The 22,689-nt window shown below is 44.9% G+C and overlaps 1 protein-coding gene across 1 annotated transcript; it reads right to left on the bottom strand.

Moving 5' to 3' along the window:
* Positions 1–283: 283 nt before the first annotated feature.
* On the bottom strand, positions 284–21,655 carry LOC142591464 (uncharacterized). The gene is made up of 4 exons (XM_075703791.1): positions 21,640–21,655; positions 10,963–11,066; positions 1,278–1,521; positions 284–495 (listed from the first exon to the last, which is right to left on the bottom strand). The coding sequence occupies exons 2-4, from the start codon at positions 11,053–11,055 to the stop codon at positions 284–286; spliced, it is 549 nt and encodes a 182-aa protein (XP_075559906.1). The 5' UTR covers positions 11,056–11,066; positions 21,640–21,655.
* Positions 21,656–22,689: the final 1,034 nt, after the last annotated feature.

Raw genomic sequence — 22,689 nt, 5'->3', positions numbered from 1 at the left:
ATTTTTTTTATTTCAACCAAAAATTATGGACCTTTTCATAAGTTTATTTCAATCTTTCCGAGATATTGTGCAAAATATGAGTAGGTCTGAGCGCAATATCACGCAACGAATTCAGTTGTTCTACACAGGGGTAATTCTTAAAGAGTATGGTAAGGATATATTTCTTTTCCTGGTTGAATAAAAAAAAATTTTTGAAAGTAGAATGCGTGTTTCTCGCATCTTTGGCTCATGTCTTGCGTTTGTTTTTCCCCATTGCTCTGTCGGTTCTCGAGACAGCTTGAACTTACAATGCGAATATGGAGATGCGGAACTGCGTCTTTTTCCCCTTGGCCGCCATGGATTTAAAGGTCGTGAACTTTCCCATGGACGTCTCGCCCAGTCTCAGAGATTCGTTGAACGTGAAGTCACAGACCCCATCTTTTGGCATCTCCATCTCGCCATCACTGGCCACGGTGCAGATGCAGGCGTCACGTTGCGGTGGCTTGCCAACTAAAGCTGCACACAGGGGGACATGGCGTACAGAAAGTCTACTCATGCCCTGTGATAGCATGTGACCAGGTTAGAGCGCAAACAGGGTCATTGAACTCTAACATACGTTGTATAACTTGCAACAGAACAAAGAGGACTCTGGAATATATATATATATATATATATATATATATATATATATATATATATATATATATATATATATATATATATATATTCCTTGATTAAGCAGAAAGAAGTATAAACGCCTCTAGTGTAACAAAATTGGGAGCTTGAACTAAAGGCAGCGTTTGTGACTTTGTTACTGAATTTTCCACAATGTCGCGAATTACTAGCCCAAAATGTTTATATCAGATTACATTCTTAAATTTTACCTGCCAAAACCACGATACGAGTAAGAGGCGCAACGTAGAGAGGTACTCGGGATTAAATTTGACCGCCTGGGTTTCTCTACTATGCACATAACCCACGGTGCACGGCTTTTTTTTGCCATTCCGCACCAACCGAAATGCGGTCACCGCAGCAGGAATTTGTTCCCACGTCCAGTGCTTAACAGAAAAGCACCATATATGCATATATATATATATATATATATATATATATATATATATATATATATGTGTGTGTGTGTGTGTGTGTGTGTGTGTGTGTGTGTGTGTGTGTGTGTGTGTGTGTGTGTGTGTGTGTGTGTGTGTGTGTGTGTGTGTGTGTGTGTGTGTGTGTGTGTGTGTGTGTGTGTGTGTGTGTGTGTACTTAGGTATATAGTTAACATGGATTAGGAAACGTACGTGCAAGCGTGGTAGGTGGTGTCGTCGACTGTGGCGTTGTAGTAACAGCCGGCGTAGTAGGAGGCGGTTTGGTTGTTGTGGGCTTTGGCGTGGACGGCGTCGTAGGTGCTTGAGTTGGTGGTGCCGGGGTGATCTTCAAAGTGGTAGGTACTTGCGGTGGCACCCCTTTCTTCGGCGTTGGTATAATCTCCTGCTCCGTAGTAACAGGATCCTGTACTCCGGCAGATGTCAGAGGAGTTGGTGTCTGCAGAGGATGCCAGTTTCCAGGTGAAATTGTTAATAAAGATCATCACCACCACCACGGAAACCATTTTTATAATCACTATACTTATGTGCGCCGTAGGAAGAAGGCCTCTCTCAGAGGCCTCCAGTTTCCTTTGTCATATGCAGACTCACAACATTTCATTTAGGCCTGCGAATGTTTTGATTTTATTACCCCATATACTTTGCAATCATCTAAGATGGCGCGTCCCTACTCTACGTACTCATTTCGTAATGCTAATAGACAAGTGAATCATCTCCATACTTATCTGACTTCCTCAACTGTATTGCTTGGTCAAAATGTCAACGAGAATATAGGCTACTATGGCGTGCCTCCTAATACGTACCACTTTTTTCCTTGTCTCATAACGGGTAAAATTAGTGACATTCACTTATTGTCATGTAATGTGAACTGACTTGACACGGAGTAGCACACGGAAAGTATACAAACAGCGGTTACATGCTTCATAGAGTATGCTGAGTTCTGCGTGACCCTTCAAACACCACTATTTGTGAAAGGAGGCAGCAATGCAAGCATTCCACATCTTCACCAACCACATGCTACCGCACTACCAAAATGTTGCGACACTGACATAACAGTGTAAAAGGAATTAAACATCTCTCTGAAGAGCCGACACGTTACACGTGTGCTATTAGTAAAACAAAGTGAACCAACTGTAGTGCACCGTCTACCAAACCAATTTTGCTTCAATTGTAGTAATAACAGCTTTCTTGAAAAAGTTAGAAGCTTAGAAACTGTGTTTATATTGTTGCAGGAAGAAAGCACGCCCACGAGTGCAAAATAAAGTATATTTGCAGCTGGCGTATATGGTGTTCAGGCAACTGCCAGACTTTGTCTTCGTCTAGTCCAATCCAACTTCTTCATTCCCTTCAGCGTAACATCACCCTCCCGGTGGAGTAGCTCCGTCCCGGTGCCAATTATAGAGCCTCACTTAATGGGGGGACATAAGGCTTAAGCCGGGCGACGTGAACAACATCGCTGGTGCACTGCTGCGCTTGTGGTTGCGATGCACTGAAGGCTGACCGACTGGGGCGATCTCGTATGTCACGTCGGACAGTTGGAGTAAGATCTGGTACGGACCAGAATACCGGGAAAGTAGTTTTTCCGACAAGCCGACGCGACGTGAAGGCGTCCAGAGAAGGACAAGGGAACCAGGAGAAAAATGGTAATCTCGGTTCCGAAGGTCGTAGCGTCGCTTTTGAGAAGCTTGCGAGACTGTGAGGCGATGACGGGCGACATCTCCGGCTTGGGCGGCAAAGTCAATAGCATCGCGAGCGTAACCAGTACTGGGTGATTGTACTGCGGAAGGTAGCAACGTGTCAAAAGGCAAAGTGGGGTCGCGGCCATACAAAAGGTAAAATGGTGAAAATCCGGCAGTGTCGTGACGGGACAAGCTGTATGCGAAAGTCACGTATGGTAAAGCGACCTCCCAGTCACGGTGATCGTCGGAAATGTACATGGCCATCATTTCAGTTAGCGTGCGGTTGAGTCGCTCGGTGAGGCCGTTCGTTTGAGGGTGGTACGCGGTAGCAATCTGGTGTTCTGTTGCGCAGGAGCGGAGCAGGTTATCGACGACCTTCGATAAAAAGTAGCGGCCGCGATCCGTCAGCAACTGGCGAGGGGCGCCGTGGTGCAGGATGACGTCGTATAGTAAGAAGTCTGCGACATCTGTAGCGCAGCTGGTTGGTAGCGCTCGCGCGATGGCATATCTCGTGGCATAATCGGTTGCTACAGCAATCCATTTGTTGCCTTTGATAGAAATTGGAAAGGGGCCCAGGAGGTCTAGGCCCACACGAAAGAAAGGCTCTGTGGGGATATCGATTGGTTGAAGCAAACCAGCGGGAGGCGTAGCAGGCGTCTTCCGGCGCTAACACAGGTCGCATGAAGCGACATAACGGCGCACAGAGCGATAAATGACGGGCCAGAAGAAAAGGCGCCGCAGGTGGTCGTATGCACGAGTGATGCCCAGATGTCCAGCAGTTGGAGCGTCGTGAAGTTGCTGGAGCACGGCTAGTCGAAGATGCTTGGGAACGACTAGGAGGAGGACGAACGCTACGACGGTATAATGTTCCATCGAGCAAAGTGGACATGCGGAGGGACTGGTCATTGGGCGAGGAGCTTAGGCGTTCCAGAAGGGTTCGAATAACAGGATCTTTGCACTGCTCGTCGCCAATATGGAGGAAGTCAGAGATGGATAGAACTCTGATGTCCGAGTCTGCATCGGTATCGTCCGGTTGATCCAAGGGATTGCGGGACAGGCAGTCAGCGTCTTGATGCAGGCGCCCTGACATACATAATAGAAAATGTATATTCCTGTAGACGCAATGCCCAATGTGCAAGTCGTCCAGTTGGGTCCTTCAAAGAGGAAAGCCAGCAGAGGGCGTGATGATCGGTTACGACGCAGAAGCTCCGACCGAAAAGGTACGACCGGAATTTCGCAACCGCCCATACGAGCGCGAGACATTCTCTCTTGGTAATGTAGTCATTTCGTTCGGGCGTGGAAAGAAGGCGGCTAGCGTAAGCGATGACACGGTCTTGGCCCTCTTGACGCTGAGCGAGGACAGCGCCGATGCCATGACCACTCGCGTCAGTTCGTACTTTAGTGGGCGCAGAAGGGTCAAAGTGTGACAGAATCGGGGAAGTTGTGAGCCGCTCAATCAGGGTAGAAAAGGCTTTCTCCTGCAGAGGTCCCCAAGAGAAAGAGACGTCTTTCTTAAGAAGGTCAGTGAGACGGTGACCGATGTCGGCAAAATTTTTCACAAATCGCCGGAAATAAGAGCATAAGCCTATAAAACTACGGACATCGCTTGTTGAACAAGGTACAGGAAAATTTCGCACGGCATGAACTTTCTGTGGATCAGGTTGGATTCCGGCGGCGTTTACGATAAGGGCCGAGCATGTTAATTTAACGGCGACCGAAATGACACTTGGAGTAGTTTAGCTGAAGGCCAACCCTGTGAAACACGGATAGTATGGTTGTGAGGCGCCGCAGGGGGCTCTCAAGGTTCGGCGAAAACAGAATCACATTGTCTAGGTAACAGAGGCATGTAGACCACTTCAAGCCGCGCAAGAGAGAGTACATCATGCGCTCGAATGTAGCTGGCGCATTGCCTAATCCAAACGGCGTGACTTTCAGTTGTACAGATCGTCCGGTGTGACGAAGGCGGTTTTCTCGCGGTCCATCTCATCGACGCTAATCTGCCAATAGCCGGAGCGGAGGTCAATCGATGAAAAGTATTGTTATCCGTGAAGGCAGTCAAGAGCGTCATCAATGCGTGGCATTGGATAAATATCCTTCTTTGTTATCCTGTTGAGGTGACGGTAGTGAACGCAGAAGCGCCACGAGTCGTCTTTTTTCTTTACTAAGACAACCGGTGATGCCCACGGGCTACTGGAAGGTTCGATGATGTCCTTGTCCATCATCATGTCTACTTCTTTCTGTATGATGGCCCTTTCTGTTGCGGAGACACGATATGGCCGCCTATGAATGGGGCTAGCGTCACCGGTGTTGATGCGATACGTGACAACAGATGTCTGGCAAAGTGGACGGTCGTCGAAATCAAAGACGTCCCGAAAAGATGACAGGAGGTGACGAAGAGCTGTTGTTTGCTCGGAAGGAAGGTCAGGGGCGGTCATCGTAGAAACATCGTCCGCAGGCGTCGAGTACGGAGGAGTGGGTGACAAAGGTCCGTTGGTACTGACGAAGGATTCAGATGTCAAAGAAGAAATCTCAAATTCTTCCATAGGAGCGATGTGCGCTATGGCGATACCGTGTGGCAGCCCATGCGACGAAAACACAAAATTGAGGATGGGCACGCGAGCGCAGTTTTCGCGGATCCGGATTAAGGTGCTTGGTAGGGAAATATTGTGCGACAAAACCACGTCAGTAAGCGGTGACACGATGTACTCGCCATCAGGTACGGGAGGACAGGACGTCAGGAGGACGTTTGTAGCCGCTTGTGGAGACAGCCTTGCAGACAGCCTTGCAAGCGGTGTGAAACACAAGTTGTTGCGTCAGCAGGAAACGGCAGATACAACTGTACAACACCTGCGGAGCAGTCAATTTGGGCAGAGTGTTTCGAAAGGAAGTCGAGGCCGAGAATAGAAGTCGTGTGGACAGTGTTCAAGGACGATAAATAGAACAACGGCATAATGGCCCCCAATGGTCACACGTGCTGTGCACATTCCAAGGACAGGTGAAGTACTCCCATCGGCGACTCGCACAGCGCACGGTACGGCGGGTGTCAGAACCTTTTTGAGCCTTCGATGGAGAGCAGCGCTCATAACTGAAAGCTGCGCTCCTGTATCAACGAGAGATCTAACTGGAACGCCATCAACTTCGATGTCCAGTAGGTTTCCATATGTAGGCCGGGTCAACAGAGGATTTGTGGGCCGGGTCGGAGTTGCCGCTTCACCTCCGGGAGCTGCACCGCCTAGTTTCCCGAAGCGAAGCGACCGGTTGCAGAAGGGTACGAAGAGCGGTGAACGAGAGGCGAACGGGACCTACGACCTGGCGGAGACGGGGAGCGGCTGGATCTTGGTGGAGCACTGTCGGCGTTGATGTTCCTAGTCGGCGTATAGGGCGAGAAAGTACGATTGTCCGGTACTTGGCGGTAGTGACTCGGAGACAACCACCGAGGAGGCGACGACCAATGGTTGCGGCAATGACGGGCGACGCGTCCAATACCGGAACAATTAAAACAGATAGGTTTATCATCCACTGTGCGCCAGTCAGCTGGGTTGCGACGAGGGGGAGGAAAGCTTTGCGTCTGGGAGCGAGCGGCCGGCGAAATCTGGTAGGTGTTTCTATGGCGGACCGAGCAGAGAGACGGAATGCCCAAACTTGCTATTTCCTCCCGAACGACCACTTGTATAAGGGAAATAGCGGGCACGCTTTCCCGACAGTCAGAACGGACTGGAGCCGGAGCCATGGCCTCAAGCTCACGGTGAACGATGCGCATGATTTCTTCCGGTCGTGTGGGCTGAACAAAGCACGGCGGGTCTTCGCAAGAAGATGTCGCGGCGGTATTGGGCAATCGGCCGAAAGTCCGAGCGACGCGGCGGCCCTTCGCTTGTTGGAAGCACCGGCACTCCTTTATAATTGCATCCACAGTGACACAATCTTTGCACATCAGGAGATTGAAGGCATCGTCTGCGATAACTTTCAATATGTGACCAATCTTGTCTGCCTGGGTCATGTTGTTATCAGCCTTGCGACAGAGGGCCAGCACATCCTGTATGTAGACGACATAGGATTCTGTGGACGTTTGAGCGCGACACGCAAGTTCTTTTTTGGCCGCCAGCTGACGACCGACAGTTCTGCCAAACAGGTCGCGCATTTTTTCTTTGCAGACATCCCAGCTCGTTAGGTCAGCTTCGTGTGTGTCCTACCATTGCCACGCAGTTCCTCTTAGGTAAAATATCACGTTTGCCAGCATCATTGTTGGATCCCACCTGTTGTTGTCGCACACTCGTTCGTACATCGTAAGCCAGTCCTCGACGTCAGCGTTGTCCGTGCCACAAAATGTCCCTGGGTCCCGCGGATGAGTGAGGATGACCGTTGGAAAGGGCTGCTGAGGCGTTGTCGATTGTATCGGTTGATTTGCCATTGTGGCGGCAGGTAGATGACGTCTGCTGCGAAGTTCCGTGATTGTACCCCGCACCTTCCACCAAAATGTTGCAGGAAGAAAGCAGGCCCACGAGTGTAGAATAACGTACATTTGCAAAACTGCCAGACTTCGTCTTCCTCTAGTCCAATCCAACTTCTTCGTTTTCTTTACCGTAACTATATACATATATATATATATATATATATATATATATATATATATATATATATATATATCGACATGCTTGAATAAGTCCAAAACCGAGCGGCCCGTTTCATTACACGTAACTATAGCCATCACTCCAGCATAACGCAAATTAAACTAGATCATTCCATACAGCCTTTAGTTCTTCGCCGTAATAAAAAAAACAATGTGTTGAGAAAATTGCACAAACAGGCCTGGAGTGCGGCCTGATCCCAGTGACCAGAACCGGTAACGCACTCTCTCACCAGAGTAGGATTGGCCACCCTGGTGCACTACTTGGCCACAACCTTCTATATAAATGCAACAATCAAACCCCGGCCCTCAGTCCCCAGTAGCTGCGAAGCAACTGACCACGGCGGAGGTCAGATCTGTGACGCAGCAGAGGGTGCTAAGAATACCTGGCTCCGGACAGGCCGCCATTGGAATCTGAACCTGGCAACGTCTAACGTTCGAACGTTATCTAGTGAGGCGAGTCTAGCAGTGTTATTGGAGGAATTAGAGGGTAGTAAATGGGATATAATAGGGCTCAGTGAGGTTAGGAGGACAAAAGAAGCATATACAGTGCTAAAAAGCGGGCACGTACTGTGCTACCGGGGCTTAGCGGAGAGACGAGAACTAGGAGTCGGATTCCTGATTAATAAGGAAATAGCTGGTAACATACAGGAATTCTATAGTATTAACGAGTGGGTGGCAGCTCTTGTTGTGAAACTTAATAAGAGCTACAAATTGAAGGTGGTACAAGTCTATGCCCCTACATGCAGTCATGATGACCAGGAAGCCGAAAGGTTTTATGAAGACGTGGAATCGGCGATGGGTAAAGTCAAAACAAAATACACTATACTGATGGGCGACTTCAATGCCAGGGTAGGCAAGAAGCAGGCTGGAGAGAAGTCAGTGGGGAATATGGCATAGGCTCTAGGAATAGCAGAGGAGACTTATTAGTAGAGTTTGCAGAACAGAATAATATGCGGATAATGAACACCTTTTTCCGCAAGCGGGTTAGTCGAAAGTGGACGTGGAGGAGCCCGAATGGTGAGACTAGAAATGAAATCGACTTCATACTCTGAGCGAACCCTGGCATCATACAAGATGTAGACGTGCTCGGCAAGGTACGCTGCAGTGACCATAGAATGGTAAGAACTCGAATTAGCCTAGACTTGAGGAGGGAACGGAAGAAACTGGTACACAAGAAGCCAATCAATGAGTTAGCGGTAAGAGGGAAACTAGAGGAATTCCGGATCAAGCTACAGAACAGGTACTCGGTTTAACTCAGGAAGAGGACCTTAGTGTTGCAGCAATGAAGGACAATCTCATGGGCATCATTAAGGAGTGCGCAATAGAAGTCGGTGGTAACGCCATTATACAGGAAACCAGTAAGCTATCGCAGGAGACGAAAGATCTGATCAAGAAACGCCAATGTATGAAAGCCTCTAACCCTACAGCTAGAATAGAACTGGCAGAACTTTCTAAGTTAATCAACAAGCGTAAGACAGCGGACATCAGAAACTATAATATGGATAGAATTGAACAGGCTCTCAGGAACGGAGGAAGCCTAAAAACAGTGAAGAAGAAACTAGGAATAGGCAAGAATCAGATGTGTGCGTTAAGAGACAAAGCCGGCAATATCGTTACTAATATGGATGAGATAGTTCAAGTGGCTGAGGAGATCTATAGAGATTTATACACTACCAGTGGCACCCACGACGATAGTGGAAGAGAGAATAGCCTAGAGGAATTCGAAATCCCACAGGTAACGCCAGAAGAAGTAAAGAAAGCCTTAGGAGCTATGCAAAGGGGGAAGGCAGCTGGGGAGGATCAGGTAACAGCAGATTTGTTGAAGGGTGGTGGTGAGATTATTCTAGAGAAACTGGCCACCCTGTATACGCAATGCCTCATAACCTCGAGCGTACCGGAATCCTGGAAGAACGCTAACATAATCCTAATCCACAAGAAAGGGACGCCAATGACTTGAAAAATTATACACCGATCAGCTTACTGTCCGCTGCCTACAAAGTATTTACTAAGGTAATCGCAAATAGAATCAAGAACACCTTAGATTTCTGTCAACCAAAGGACCAGGCAGGATTCCGTAAAGGCTACTCAACAATAGACCATATTTAAACTATCAATCAAGTGATAGAGAAATGTGCAGAATATAACCAACCCTTATATGTAGCTTTCATTGATTACGAAAAAGCGTTTGATTCAGTCGAAACCTCAGCAGTCATGGAGGCATTACGGAATCAGGGTGTAGATGAGCCATATGTAAAGATACTGGAAGATATCTATAGCGGCTCCACAGCCACCGTAGTCCTCCACAAAGAAAGCAACAAAATCCCTATGAAGAAAGGCGTCAGACAGGGAGATACGATATCTCCAATGCTATTCACAGCATGCGATTCACTTACGATTCGCTAATGATATTGCCTTGCTTAGTAACTCAGGGGACCAATTGACTCAGGACTTAGGACTCAGGGGACCAACTTTTCCGTGCTCCCTACGGCCATTGGCTTGTGGAACAATCTGCCTGATCACATTGCTTCCGAGACAGATCAAGAAAAATTTCGTCATCTCCTACACGAGCATTTTTCATAATAGCACTTACAAATCACTTTATCTTGTTTCTTACACTTGGCAATGTGCTTCGAACTTCTTGTGATTTTTATTTTTTATTGATGCATTGCTATCTAGCTCCTATCAATTGCTATTTTATGCTGCGTCACGTGTTCACTTGTATGCCCTGTATATATTATTGCTGTTTTGCGTCTGTTTCAATAAATATCCCTTCAAGAATTGTACTCCCTGATATGTTCATTTTTCGTGTATTTTACTTTATAGTATTAGTACCTTTCCTTGAGTTTTACTCGCGCTATTTCCTTAAGTGTACCTTTGTGGCCTTTCATTACTTCAGTTGTTCCTTTACATGTTGTAGTCGTAATGTTGATGAGCCCTGCATTGAGGCGTAACTTTTGTATTACACTTTAGAAGCCTGGTTACTCTTTCTTTTCCCCCTTGATTTTGTACCCCCCTTACACAATGCCCCCATAGGGCCTGTAAGGTATTTTAAATATATATATATATATATATATATATATATATATATATATATATATATATATATATATATATATATATATATATATATATATATATGTCCGTAAAATAAGTACTTGTGTGTAGGCTAGTATACGAGATATATCGTGCCAATTTACCGTGCATTCAAGATTTTTCAGTCCCTGCTATTAGTGTTCTTCAGTGCTATATGAGGTATATTCGCAACTGTATTTTACTTTTGGTCATGTGCATCTAGCACAAATAGAGGCTGCGTATTCGTCGGTTCCTTCAATGACACATTCTCCCCACCACCGGTCGCTAATGGACATAGCGACTGCGTTGATAATTCAACCTATGATGAGAACCACGTTTTAATTGTTCTCTGGTTTTATTGGAAGCGACTGTATAAATTAAGTTGCTTTTTCTTCGCCAGATTCTGTTGTGCACACTTACACGCTAACCAGCAGTATCACTTCAGATTTATGTAGTCAAAAGCCGCGCAGATTGAGAGGTATTGCTTTGCGAGCAAACTCACCGGCTTTTGCAGAGTGGTCGTGACCCCTCCTCCTCCGTTGCTCATTCCAGAACTAGGAAGTTTGTCGTACGTTGCTTTGCTGTCGTCTTTCATGTCGCGATCACCTTCATAAATACACGAGAAAGAACACCCGATGTAAGTTGGGTGACGCAACCTTCTCTCCTACTTCACTCCAAATATCACAACTGAACAGTATTCGAGGGAAACAGGCAATCAGTTATCCTCGTGGGGGGTGGGGGGGGGCGGCATGGTAGGGCGTGTATGGGTGACACCTGGTGTCCAGTTGAAAACAGGTGTCATCAACTGAGCCGTTCCTTCCATAAATAAAGCAAACTCCGCTGTGCTGTCTCGACTGCTTGTCCGTTCTGTAATAGCTCTTAAAGGACAGTTTAAGGTTTTCGTCAGTGCTCTGGTAGATTGTTCGTTGCTCATGTGCACCATTGCGCTCTGTTGCCTTCATTGCAACATGCTTAGGGGAATCATGTCCAGCAACCGGTGAGGAGAAACTGCGAACCATGGGAGCCTGTGGACAGATGGAGCCACGACGCCTGACGGCACTGCCTGATGACAAGGCGGCCGTTCGCGTCCTGTCAAGCTCCAGATGTTGCAGTTATCAAGCATCTGGCAGCCATCTTTCAAGCCTCGCACACTGCCCTAATGCGGATTCCTGCTTCTGTATGGCGCGTCTTTTACGCAGCCTATAACGATAAATTATGTTATCGCTTCTCACGAACGATGGGCTGCGGATGCAGTACTGAGAAAATTTCTACCTCGTTCAGGACAATTTTCTAGAACTCATGCTTTATTAGAAGCGATAACAGGTGTTTATTACTCGTGAACTGCTCAAAAGACGCACCTAGTGGCAATTTTCAGAGGCCTCAGTGGTTTCTGCCGGAAGTTCAATTACTCCCGTCATTGCACATACGATAGGCCGCAACCATCAGTGGACGGATGGATAGATGGATGGATGGATGGATGGATGGATGTTATGAGCGTCCCTTTTGGAACGGGTCGGTGGGTTGCGGCACAAGCTCTTGCTATTATATTGCCTACTGTCCTACCTAGGTTGAAAAAGAAAAAAAACGAAGAAAAAAGCACTGTGAATTTTGATTTTGTGCAGTATCACCACCAGTCGCCTGCCATCTGGTGTCAGTGGGAAGATTCAGATGCACTCTCTTGGTTTGCATGGTTCTGTCCGCGCTTTTACGCGACCACAAATCGCCGAAAAATCTACGCAAAAGGCTAAATAACAATCTATTATACCATTGACGATAAGATTGAATTTTCGTTTAGAGATCACTAGATTCTCAAGGATGATCGCCGTACAGTGAAGCTGGGATGTGGAGGGGGGAGGGGTATTTTGTAGCACAAACTAGCAGCCTACTCACACCGCTATGAATGTTGATTCATGTTTACTATCGATTCTATCTACAAGCAGCTAGCTTGCACCGAAATGACTGACCTCAGCCCCACAGTGCTAAATGGCGCTAATGTGCTTAATGCATAAACCCGTTCTCTTACCACTTTCGCTGTTTTCCAATGAACCAACTCGCCCAAACTTTAATTTTCGCCAGCCAAGCCATACTTGACAAAACCTTGAAGCAAGAAATCAAGTTGGACCGCCTTGACAGTTCAAGTTGGGCAGCGCAAACGAAGGAGTTGGTGTATCAGGGTAGAATACGTTCCTGGCATTGAGATATTCTTTTGTTAGGAAATACTGGCTTTATATGAATTTCATTGCTACAAAGGTAGTATTGAATAAAACAGGTGCAATCAATAATGAACCTAAGTAGTGCGGTGACATTGCTGCCCCGTCAACCTAGGAGTTTTTCAGGCACTAAGTAGGGCGGGGGTATAGGGGGAGCTCGTTTCTTACGGAAAATCCTCTGAAACGCTGGAATTGTCTTCCAAGACAACGGGCTAGCCAAACGGTAAAAAGTCTTGGTACGTCACAACACCTGCCCTATACCTTCACGGCGGCATTGCTGCTGCAAATCTTTTTCAGGAAATAAATCTCTTCAGATGGCTGTTTAAACATGAATATGTAAATTTATATGGAAACAAAGGATTCGTTAAAAAAATGCTCGACAGGTCTGAAAACAGTACTGATAGCTCTGAGCTAGAGTTTGCAGTGCTACCTATATCGGTGGTGCATACTTGTGGTTTGGTTACTGAATTTCCGCCGATAGAAATTGCGACTTACATTTCGTGGATTTGCCAAATATTATTAGCCCTGAAAAGCCTAGTAAGGCTACCTGTCCTATTAACTCTGCTCTTCAACAAGGAAATGCGCTAATATTCCTGTGCTGGAATGATTCCAACCCATGCCACACGTGTTCATCAACAAAAGCCGGTCAGCTGTTCGGCGCTCCGCCACGAGTGCCCGCACGTAGTTAGGGAACAATGCTCAGTGATAGCGCTCACCGCCTCAATATAAGAAACCACGCAAAAGAAGTATAAGGCTGCCATCTACCCCCGACGTAAAACGAAGCTACACAGGAAACTCATACGGGTTTCTCCAAAAGAAGGAAGATTAAGAATAAAAGAGTAAAAAGTAAAATAACCGCACAGATTTCCTTTGTAGCTTCGTCCTACTGGCGGGTGGGTGACAATTTTTCTCTTGCATTAAGCTTTCACCGGCTTACAGGATTCCGCAGAACTCAGGTGCCAAAAGTAGGGAGACTTCGTTCGTGCCCGCCAGATGGCGCAGCGGGTGTGGAGGGGACTTACTTTTGGAAATGCAGTTCTTTGCTTTAAATAAGGAGTACAATCAGGACTCGACGGGAACCAAAGGTCAGCGGGTGGCTTCGCATTGGGCGGGCGCTTACGGGAAGACTACAAATGAAGCTGCGCAGGGTGATATGGGCTTGACTGCTTTTGAAGTGAGGGAATCTCGTAGTGAAATTGAGTATGAAGAACGGCTGAGGAATATGGCAGAAAGTAAATGGGCTGGGAGAGTGTTCAGGTAACTGTACAGGAAAAACATTGGATCACAGTGGAGGAAAGGAACTAGGAAGCTTACCAGAGCAAGTATGCGGCCTGTAGAGTGGGCAACCCAGCAACAAAGGAGGTCAAGGAGAAAGTCAGAGAGGCTGAAATAATCTCATGGGTGGCGGCAATGGAAAAGAAACCTGCCATGAGTAACTACTTAAGAGGAAAAAACGAAATCAGGAAAGAAACCATTTATGATAACTCAAAGGGAAGCTTATTACTTTTCGATGCGAGATCGGGATGCCTTAGAACACGCACCTATAAAGCGAGATATAAGAAGGGAGAAGAAGCTTGCGCTTGCTGCGGTAAAGCTAGGGAAACGACGGAGCATGTTTTATTAGAATGTGAAGACGTCTAACCAGCGGTCGATTTAGGCACCACTGGCCTTCTTGAAGCGCTTTGGTTCAGCGGGAGCAGTGATAAAGCAAACATGTCCGAAATAGGCATTAGTAAGAGGCGATTGGAGGATTGGTGGAAGAACAGTAGGGAAACGACAAAAGAAGGAGGCGTACAAAAATACAGTTCCCAATAGGGGATCAGAAAATTTCGGCCTAGCAGTTCATATTGTTTCTTTTTTTTTTCATTGTTGAACCTAGGTAGGACATTAGGCAGTATAATGGCAAGAGCTTGGTGGCGAAACCCACCGCCCCGTTCCAAAGGGGACGCTCATACCATCCATACATGCATCCATCGGAACATAGTTTTCAAAGAACTCGATTAAGGGAAGCACGTTCGAAGAGAACTGGGCTACAGTGCGCAGCTTACACATGACGCGTCTGGTTGATGGCCAAACGGTGTCCCGCTGGATTGCTCAAATGCAAGCCGCAATAACGTCGAGAGTCATCTGAGAGCAGTTCTGCCGGATGTATTTCTTTCTAAAAAGAGGCTTAACACCCAAACAAACCAGTCATCGAATGTGGAATATTGAACAGCACGGCGCTTTTTCTTCTAACACCATTAATCTTGTGCTGCTACTAGATTTCCAAAATAATCAATCATTGTTCTGCTCGAACAATCCATCGAACGATAAAGGTGAAGCCCGGTCGACACAATTTTATGCTATATAGATGTGGTAATATTGGACGTTGTAATTTATTGTGGCGTCGGCGCTTCTTTAGAAACATCGAAACATGGCAAAACGTCCACTTTATTTGAGGATATTGAGCTGGAATCCACATCTTCGAATTTAGTTTACTGCCTAAAAAACCAAGCAAATGTTTTTTAGTCTGATGAAAGTTGTAATACCGTTAAGAAATGATTTTGCTTCGTATTTTACCTACGAAGCTTCCAGCTTAACGAATCAACAGTATTTGTTTACCAACCTGGACAGTGCATTTTTATTCACAATTCATAGTGCCAGCCAGTGTATATGATAACAGTCTTAGCAGACGTTCTTGGTAGCTCTCACATGTTGAGTGAAATTCGCCTGTCTTGTAAAGATCTCTATGCACCCCTGATTGAGTCAGCTTTCATGCTCCATGAGATACACATGGAAGCTTCAAACTTGTATGCAGTTTCCAACGGGTTGCTGAAGCTCGTAGGTCAATTTCTATGCAATTGCAGCCAAGAGCTACCGCACAAGGGTGTCCACAGGAAAGTAATCCATAAGGCTGTCACAAAGGTACGACAAGCATAGAAAGAAGCATGGCAATGTAATTTTCTCACTGGGAACGCTTAAACTAAACACTAAAGTGTACAGCAGCTATTCTAATTGCATAACTATATATTATTCGCCTGGTCCCAGGGAGGGAATATCTGCAACCACACATGGAGCTTAACAGAGAAGCCGTCATGCTGCGCCAACTTGAGGTGCACAAATACCTCCTCGGCACTCTACTATACGCAGTCTACCCCTTAACATCCCCAAAGGACTGCCAATTCTGCAATACACCAGAAACCCTTTACCACGTGGTCTGGGAATGCGAAAATAACCCGAGGACACCGTCCATCCAAGCAGCCAACCCAATCAGTGGGAGGCACAGCTGACAAGCCCTAAACCCGGGGACCAACTACGGCTGATGAACTGGGACAAGCTATCAGCACAGGGCTGCGGCTATCGGTATTACGGTGGCCGCTCACCTTCGGCATCAACAGCTTGGCCTCCGAGGTAAATTTTATTCACTCACACGTGCTCCGGTGCACCTGACTTTCAAGAAGAGCAAATCAATCTATTTACCGAACAGTAATGCGAATAATTCAACTAGGTTCACACCGATTTTGTGGCGCATGTCCATATAAGGAAGTTTAGAGGAATGGACACAAAAGTCAATATCCATGCTTTCTGATATTGAAATTGAAACGTAGACAAAAAATAACTCGCATGAATTGTTTTCTTCAGTTTCCCTTCTTAGGCAACGCGACACCACGACACGACCTCTCGTTGTCGAACCCCTCCGTGGCCTAAGAGCTTGGCGTAAAATGAACTGCCACCGGATTGCCGTCTTCCCTGAGTGGAGATATGTGTACCTCATGATCGGATAGGTAACAACTTCAACATCAAGGGTGACGCGGACCGCTTTACCGCGCCGCATAACCAAGCTTCATTTGATGCCGCTGCGATGTCACATAACGGTCGCTCTGCGAGGCGCATTTCGCGGCGCAGCTGCGTAATCATTTAAACAAAACAAATAATTTGACAACCGTTATTTCGCATAACCCGGTCGTTTTCAAATGCACAACCACGGAAACGGACTGTTAAGACGATCACTTTGTCTTCATCACGTATACTTATGCCGTAATCAATGTAACTAAGAGGCAATTGACGTAACCAGTTTATTTATTGCGATTATTTAATGTAAAAGATTCATTTCATCCAAAATTATTTTATTAGGCGGAACAATTGCTTTTTGCAAAGCAATTATTGTCTTGCAAATTATGTCGGCATGGGGAGATAAATATTCATTAGTAAAGTGACTCGAGCAACTTTCTAGGCTCCCTTTAGGTGTATGAGCTAGAAAAACGCAATTTTTTTCGCGAGTTCTGAGCTTCTGAAGAGAAAATGATTTAACATTATTTTGTTTATTTTTCAAGAACCACTCCATAGAAAGCATCCATATATTACCTAAATAGAGCGAGGTGAACAAATTCAGGGGCGACAGTGGCAATACTATACAACTAGTTAATACGTAACCATAAAGAAACTCCATTTGTTAAATTGCTAGGCCAGCTAAGCATATGATGCTTGCGCAGGTGGGTTATAAGGCTGGTTTTAATGGACCGGTTCTGTCAACTAAAAAGTAACGATAATGATTTCCTAATTAAATAAACGATTATCGTATTTCAGGGTAACGTCACTTCATTTGTCAACGAAACACGCATTTGGCTTCAGAGACAATCATGGTAAAAGTTTACGCTCCCTACGCTCATTTCGCGTTCAGAGGAGTAAAGCACAACACAACAACAGACCACGCAAGTCACAAGTCTTCTTTTTGGACGCCTAAAGGACGAGAATCCATATGTTATCTGCTCTACCTGTCTTCTATAAATGCGTGCAATACAGAATCAGGCGCGTCAACAAGGGGGGTGATTATTTATCTTCAACCTCTGCTCTGTGAATACAAAATGAGCCTTTTGAAGGTCAAGTTTCATAATAAATGATTGTCACACAAACGCTCTAGAAGTGCAACATCAAATGTTCGTGTTCTAGAATACGATTTATAATCGCGAAATTAGGAAAGTTTACTGGCGTTTGTGCTGATGTACTAGCTACCTCTACTTTTTCGCAAAAATTTTTTCCACCATGCAAACCACTAAACACCAAGGGATTTTCATTGCTAACATAGTCTGTTTATTCGAGTTACTGAAAATTTTGATTTTAAGACTGGCAAATTATTATATATATATATATATATCTCACGAGAAAAAAGTGTTTCTGGATCCGGGCAAATATACACTGTGAAGTAGACGCGCGTATGAGGCGATTTATTGACGATGTATTGGCCAGAGCTTTCTGATCAAAATCTGATCATATTCTTCTGAAATTATGAACCAATTATACAGACAAATGATTCTGCGCCGTAAGGCCTGTGTGAAGACTCGTAATGCTATCAAATTATTTTAGGTTCAATTCAGTATTACAGGAAACCAAAACAAGAAATCATTGTAACTAGCATTGTTTTCAACAAACCTATGAAATCACTCACCAATTCGTTGGTAATCTAATCACTTAAAAAAGTCTTTGTGTTGCTTTAATGTGGACATTTACCTTCCGCAAATGCAAAGCTCGTCTCATACGTATGATTGCCAAAAAGGAAAGTATCATTTCATTGAGACGAGCTCATGGTACATATTTTCTGGAGCACAAGACATGACAGTTGGAATTTTCGTTTCTTCTACAGGGGTAAAACATGAGTTGTGTACGAGTTTGGAAACTAATATATTCCATGTTGAATATTCACAATCTTCCATTTGCTTAAATACAAGCGCGAAGCCTTTCAAACAAAAAAAAGAGATGTGTAATATTTTAGAAAATACTGTGAAATGACATATAACGTTAAGGAAAACGTAGGTAGGAGAAAAAAACCTTAAAACTAGAGCCATGCGCAATAATTTCCTCAACGCCTATTTCATTGCACAAGAGTTGCATTCCTGAACACATGATTCATAGAACATTTGAAATGAAATATTTTTATCGATTCCAGAAACGGGAAGGATGCTCTCGAGCACCATTTACTTCATTTTAGTGTACAAGCCACTTCTTGCTCGAATAGTTTGCCTCTTTTCTATTTCCAGAACTTTCAATTCTTGTGCCTGCAGTATTGTTCATGCTAGAATCGTAGAGCTAATTTTGATTCTAGTAAGATCAATAGTGTCATGTTTCATTTTTATGTGCCTCCAGACGAAGCTGTAGTCAGAAATATTTAGCTTCTTTCTACCCCGTCCATGGTTTTCTGTCACAACTATCACAAAAAAATAATGGTTGCACAGGCAGTGGTTGAACGAGCCTTAAGAAATGTGTGAGTTGTTTAGAAAGCTGTTTAGAAACTGTTTATAAATGAAAATTGTTTAGAAACGTTAGATCGAAGCTGTATTTTCGTGCTAAAATCTGCCTATTGTCTTTTCTTTTTCCCGCCAAATACTTGAGGGCGATTGTAAAGTGGCGATAGGAAGCGGGGACTCGAGATATTTAGGCTGAAGAGATATGTGTCCATGGTTAATATATTTTTCAGCTCCGAATAAACTTGCGAAGTATCACAAATATTGTGCACACGTTAAACTGCACCTAACAAAATTCACTGGCTATTGGCTTTGGTGTTTGTGCTATCATTTCAGAATATTCTTGTGGTTTCGCGAAGCGCCATTATATTTAAAAAGCAGCATTGCTAGACTCGAATATGCCGGTTCGAGCGCTGGCAGCCGCGGCCGCATTTCGAAGAGGGCGGAATGCCAGAACTTCCGGTGTTTATTGTTCATCCGGAGTGCGCCATAGCGCGTTGCCTCTTAATCATAATTGCAGTGTTGGCAAATATAACAATGGAAATTATTATTATATTCGATAAGTTCGCTGAATCATGCGTAATTTATATGGAACATTTTAAATACATTTTAAGGGCCATTTTTTTAATAACTCTTGCTAATCAATGCAAGGACACGGTCTCCTATTCAAGATGCAAGCATTTAATTACCTGATTACCTCAGCATTCTGATATATTGAGTATGTCTTTAGCAGGGATGGTAACTAATAAGAGTTTGTCAACCGGTTTGACATTGAACTAACAGTAATGTCTATTACATATTTTGTCTTTTGATTAGTTAAGTTGTTTCTGCCTCTTTTTTTACTTCTTCTTTTATTGCACGAGCCATGACGATTAATTACCCGAGCTTGAGTACGCTTACAGCACAAGCGAGAAGTCACTCGATGTGCATCTTAGAAAACAGAAAGGGTTCTATTCCATGCATTGCATAAGAAACTGCTACGTAACGATGAACTACGTAGGCAACCAACGAAGGCGCGCCGTAACAATGGGATTCGTCTTCACGAGCACTCAAATGCATCGCATTAACACTGATGTACATGGAGAGTGAAAGACAACTGCTGAGAAAAGAGAACCGTGCATGACACCCAAACACGCACTCCATTATAATATTTTTTGAAAGATTGAGTTTTCAACGGGAGAGCTTTTCTTGTAGTCACATGGCTGATTTGTATCCACGTATTATGAGTAAGTGTTGATTAAATGCTATTTCAGTATTCTCACTCACACGCTTCCGAAATGTACATCCGTTGGAAGCCGTTCAACTTCCACCAAACTGAACAGATAATTCTGTCACTCATTCATATAAACTAATGCTTCGGGAACTCAAAGGCATTGGAACTATCTAGTTGAGTCGTGCTTTCTAGCAACTGCAAATGATGGCACATTCACAAAACCAATACAAGTGTATTTCTTGGTAATGTGAACGGCAACGCACAAGCCGCGAACTTGACAGAGTTTTGCCTTCTTCAACCCTAATTTTTGAAGGCTTGGATAACAATAAGTCCTTGAATAAGACACATCTTTTAAAGAAATAGCCATTAGGAGCTCACTGGCACCCGCCTCCACTCACAATCACTGGCACTTAACCGCATTGACCTCAACTCACACTCACTGGCACTCGCTCCCACTGACCTCCATGCACACTCACTGGTACTCACTCGAACTCACGCCTTTGAAATGAGTGGGAATTAGTGTGATTGAGCGAACTCATTAATGAGTGTGCCGACCTATGCCCCGTATATAAAGCAAGTATCATGCCGGAAGCTAGATGAACATACGCGAGTTTCACATCCGAAAATCGCCTGAAGATTTGATCTGGTATATCTAGGGTACACAATATAGAAGGTCGCTAGTCGCCCTTGGCATCTGCATGAAGGGGGCTTTGAGGAGGGGATGTCAGCAAATTGATCACGTGCTCTTGTTTCTTCTCTAAGCATTTGGGTGCTGGGTTCCGAGTGAGTCGACGCAGTAGGCGGGGCGTTCAGGCCAATTACATCACCTGTATTGTTTTCCATTTGAGTCAACAATGAGCATGACACGCATATTCGAAAAAATAAAAGCAAGAAGCACAGTTTCGGTAACAAGACTGTCCAATGTGCGAACGAGATTATTTTGATATGAAATTTAAGCCATGTTACACTGAATGCCCATGCCCGCGAACTCCGGGTGTGACTTCTGAGATCCGCAGCGAGCGGGTGCACGCGAAAACTCGAGAATTAATTGCTGCCATCAAGCAAGCACTCCTGGGGCTACACGGACTCGATTCGGGCTGCCGTGTAGTAAGAACCGCTTTGGCGCCGCCTCGGTTCCAGCCATCCCCCCCCCCCGGTCAAATGATGACGTGAAATAAAGTGAGGAGAATATCACTTTCCTTAAACTGCACTTTTAGCTCCACTTTCTTTGTCGGCTTCTCCCTGTGTATATTCTAGCTCTCTCTTTTTGTCGCCCGCCATATATATACACACACACTCATACACGTATAGATGCATGTCTATGCCAGTGTGCATGCGTGTGGGCCTATTATATTTACACATATGTATGTGTATATGGGAGTCTACAAAGATAGCGGGGAAGAATAATCTAAAGAAGAGAGCCCTGCGCAATCGTTAACGACAACCTACTCCTCATCCGATATTCTTCACTGGCAATGAACTCGGGCAAAAAAAATGAGACCTTCCGATTTAAACAGAACATTAAAGCGTTTACTTACTGACTGAGTAGTCGAATTCACCTGAAAAGCCAAAGAAACAAAGAGCGTTGCAAATTAGATATCAAGTATCTTGTTTGATAAGTACCGCTAGAGCTTCGCTCGAATTCAACGCCACAACACCTACGCGCAGCATTGGCAAACAATTCGACATTTCCAAACTCTCTCGAACTTTCCTCCTTTTGTGGCTACATCGTGGAAACTTGTGAACTTGTTTTGAGACCAATGCCTGTTAATATATCGCATTGCCTATGGCAAATTATAATATGTTTTGACCAGAACCTCTTAAGGAGTTAGGAGTGCGTGTTTCGGGTATGGCTGCTTTGTTTTGCTAACATACAGAATCTGATAATGCGTTCTCCTATATAAAAAGATAACAGAGCAATAAGGTTAGTTCTTTTCAACTTCTGCTTAGGTCATTAGGAAGTTGGTATAAACAAAAATGGGAACTCCCTAAATCAACAGCCTGTCATGCAGTAGTAAACATATTCAGCATGTTGTGGAGAGTTCAATAGAACTAATCTGCTGGACTAAGAGCTTCATTGTAGTAACACAGGGAAGTGAGTAATGTCTTGAAACAGTTCCGCCTGAAAGGGAAAGCACCGATTGCGATAGCAAATTAGTAGGTAGCTTTACGAAATAAGGATAGTAATCTTATTGACCGTATAAAGTTGTAAACATTCGCTTACTAACTAACCTAACAATTATAGAATGCGCAAGCGTGACTCAACCAGGACGTAGACAGAAACAGAAACACGGAGCGAGCGCTATCTTTGTGTGTCTGCTTCTTTCTACATCCTTCTTAAGTCGCACTTACAAGTCCAATAATAAATTCAAAGTAACTAGTCCGTCACCGTGCTTTAACTAAATAAACCAGCACGGTGTCAGGGCGCGCACAGATAAACATGAACGCACATGGCTCGATGTCAGCGGAACTGTCTGTGAAAAGGCTGAAGTTCCGAAACGTGGCAGCAGCAACGAGCCAATTCAGCTCCGTGCATCTGTCGCTGCACGTCGTACGACACGTAGAATGCACAGCGCATACGAAGCCAA

The sequence above is a fragment of the Dermacentor variabilis genome, chromosome 8 (genome assembly GCF_050947875.1).
Source record: "Dermacentor variabilis isolate Ectoservices chromosome 8, ASM5094787v1, whole genome shotgun sequence".
NCBI lineage: Eukaryota > Metazoa > Arthropoda > Arachnida > Ixodida > Ixodidae > Dermacentor > Dermacentor variabilis.
The sequence above is the reverse complement of the archived record's forward strand: the minus strand, read 5'-3'. Positions and strand labels throughout refer to the sequence as shown.

What these genes read in the sequence shown, in the direction of transcription:
- LOC142591464 (XM_075703791.1), bottom strand. Translation starts at nt 11,055, where the DNA reads ATGAAAGACGACAGCAAAGCAACGTACGACAAACTTCCTAGTTCTGGA. An exon ending in CGACCACTCTGCAAAAGCCG is followed by an intron (nt 1,522 to 10,962) that starts GTGAGTTTGCTC and finishes CATCCTCTGCAG; the next exon opens with ACACCAACTCCTCTGACATC. An exon ending in ACCACCTACCACGCTTGCAC is followed by an intron (nt 496 to 1,277) that starts GTACGTTTCCTA and finishes CCCTGTGTGCAG; the next exon opens with CTTTAGTTGGCAAGCCACCG.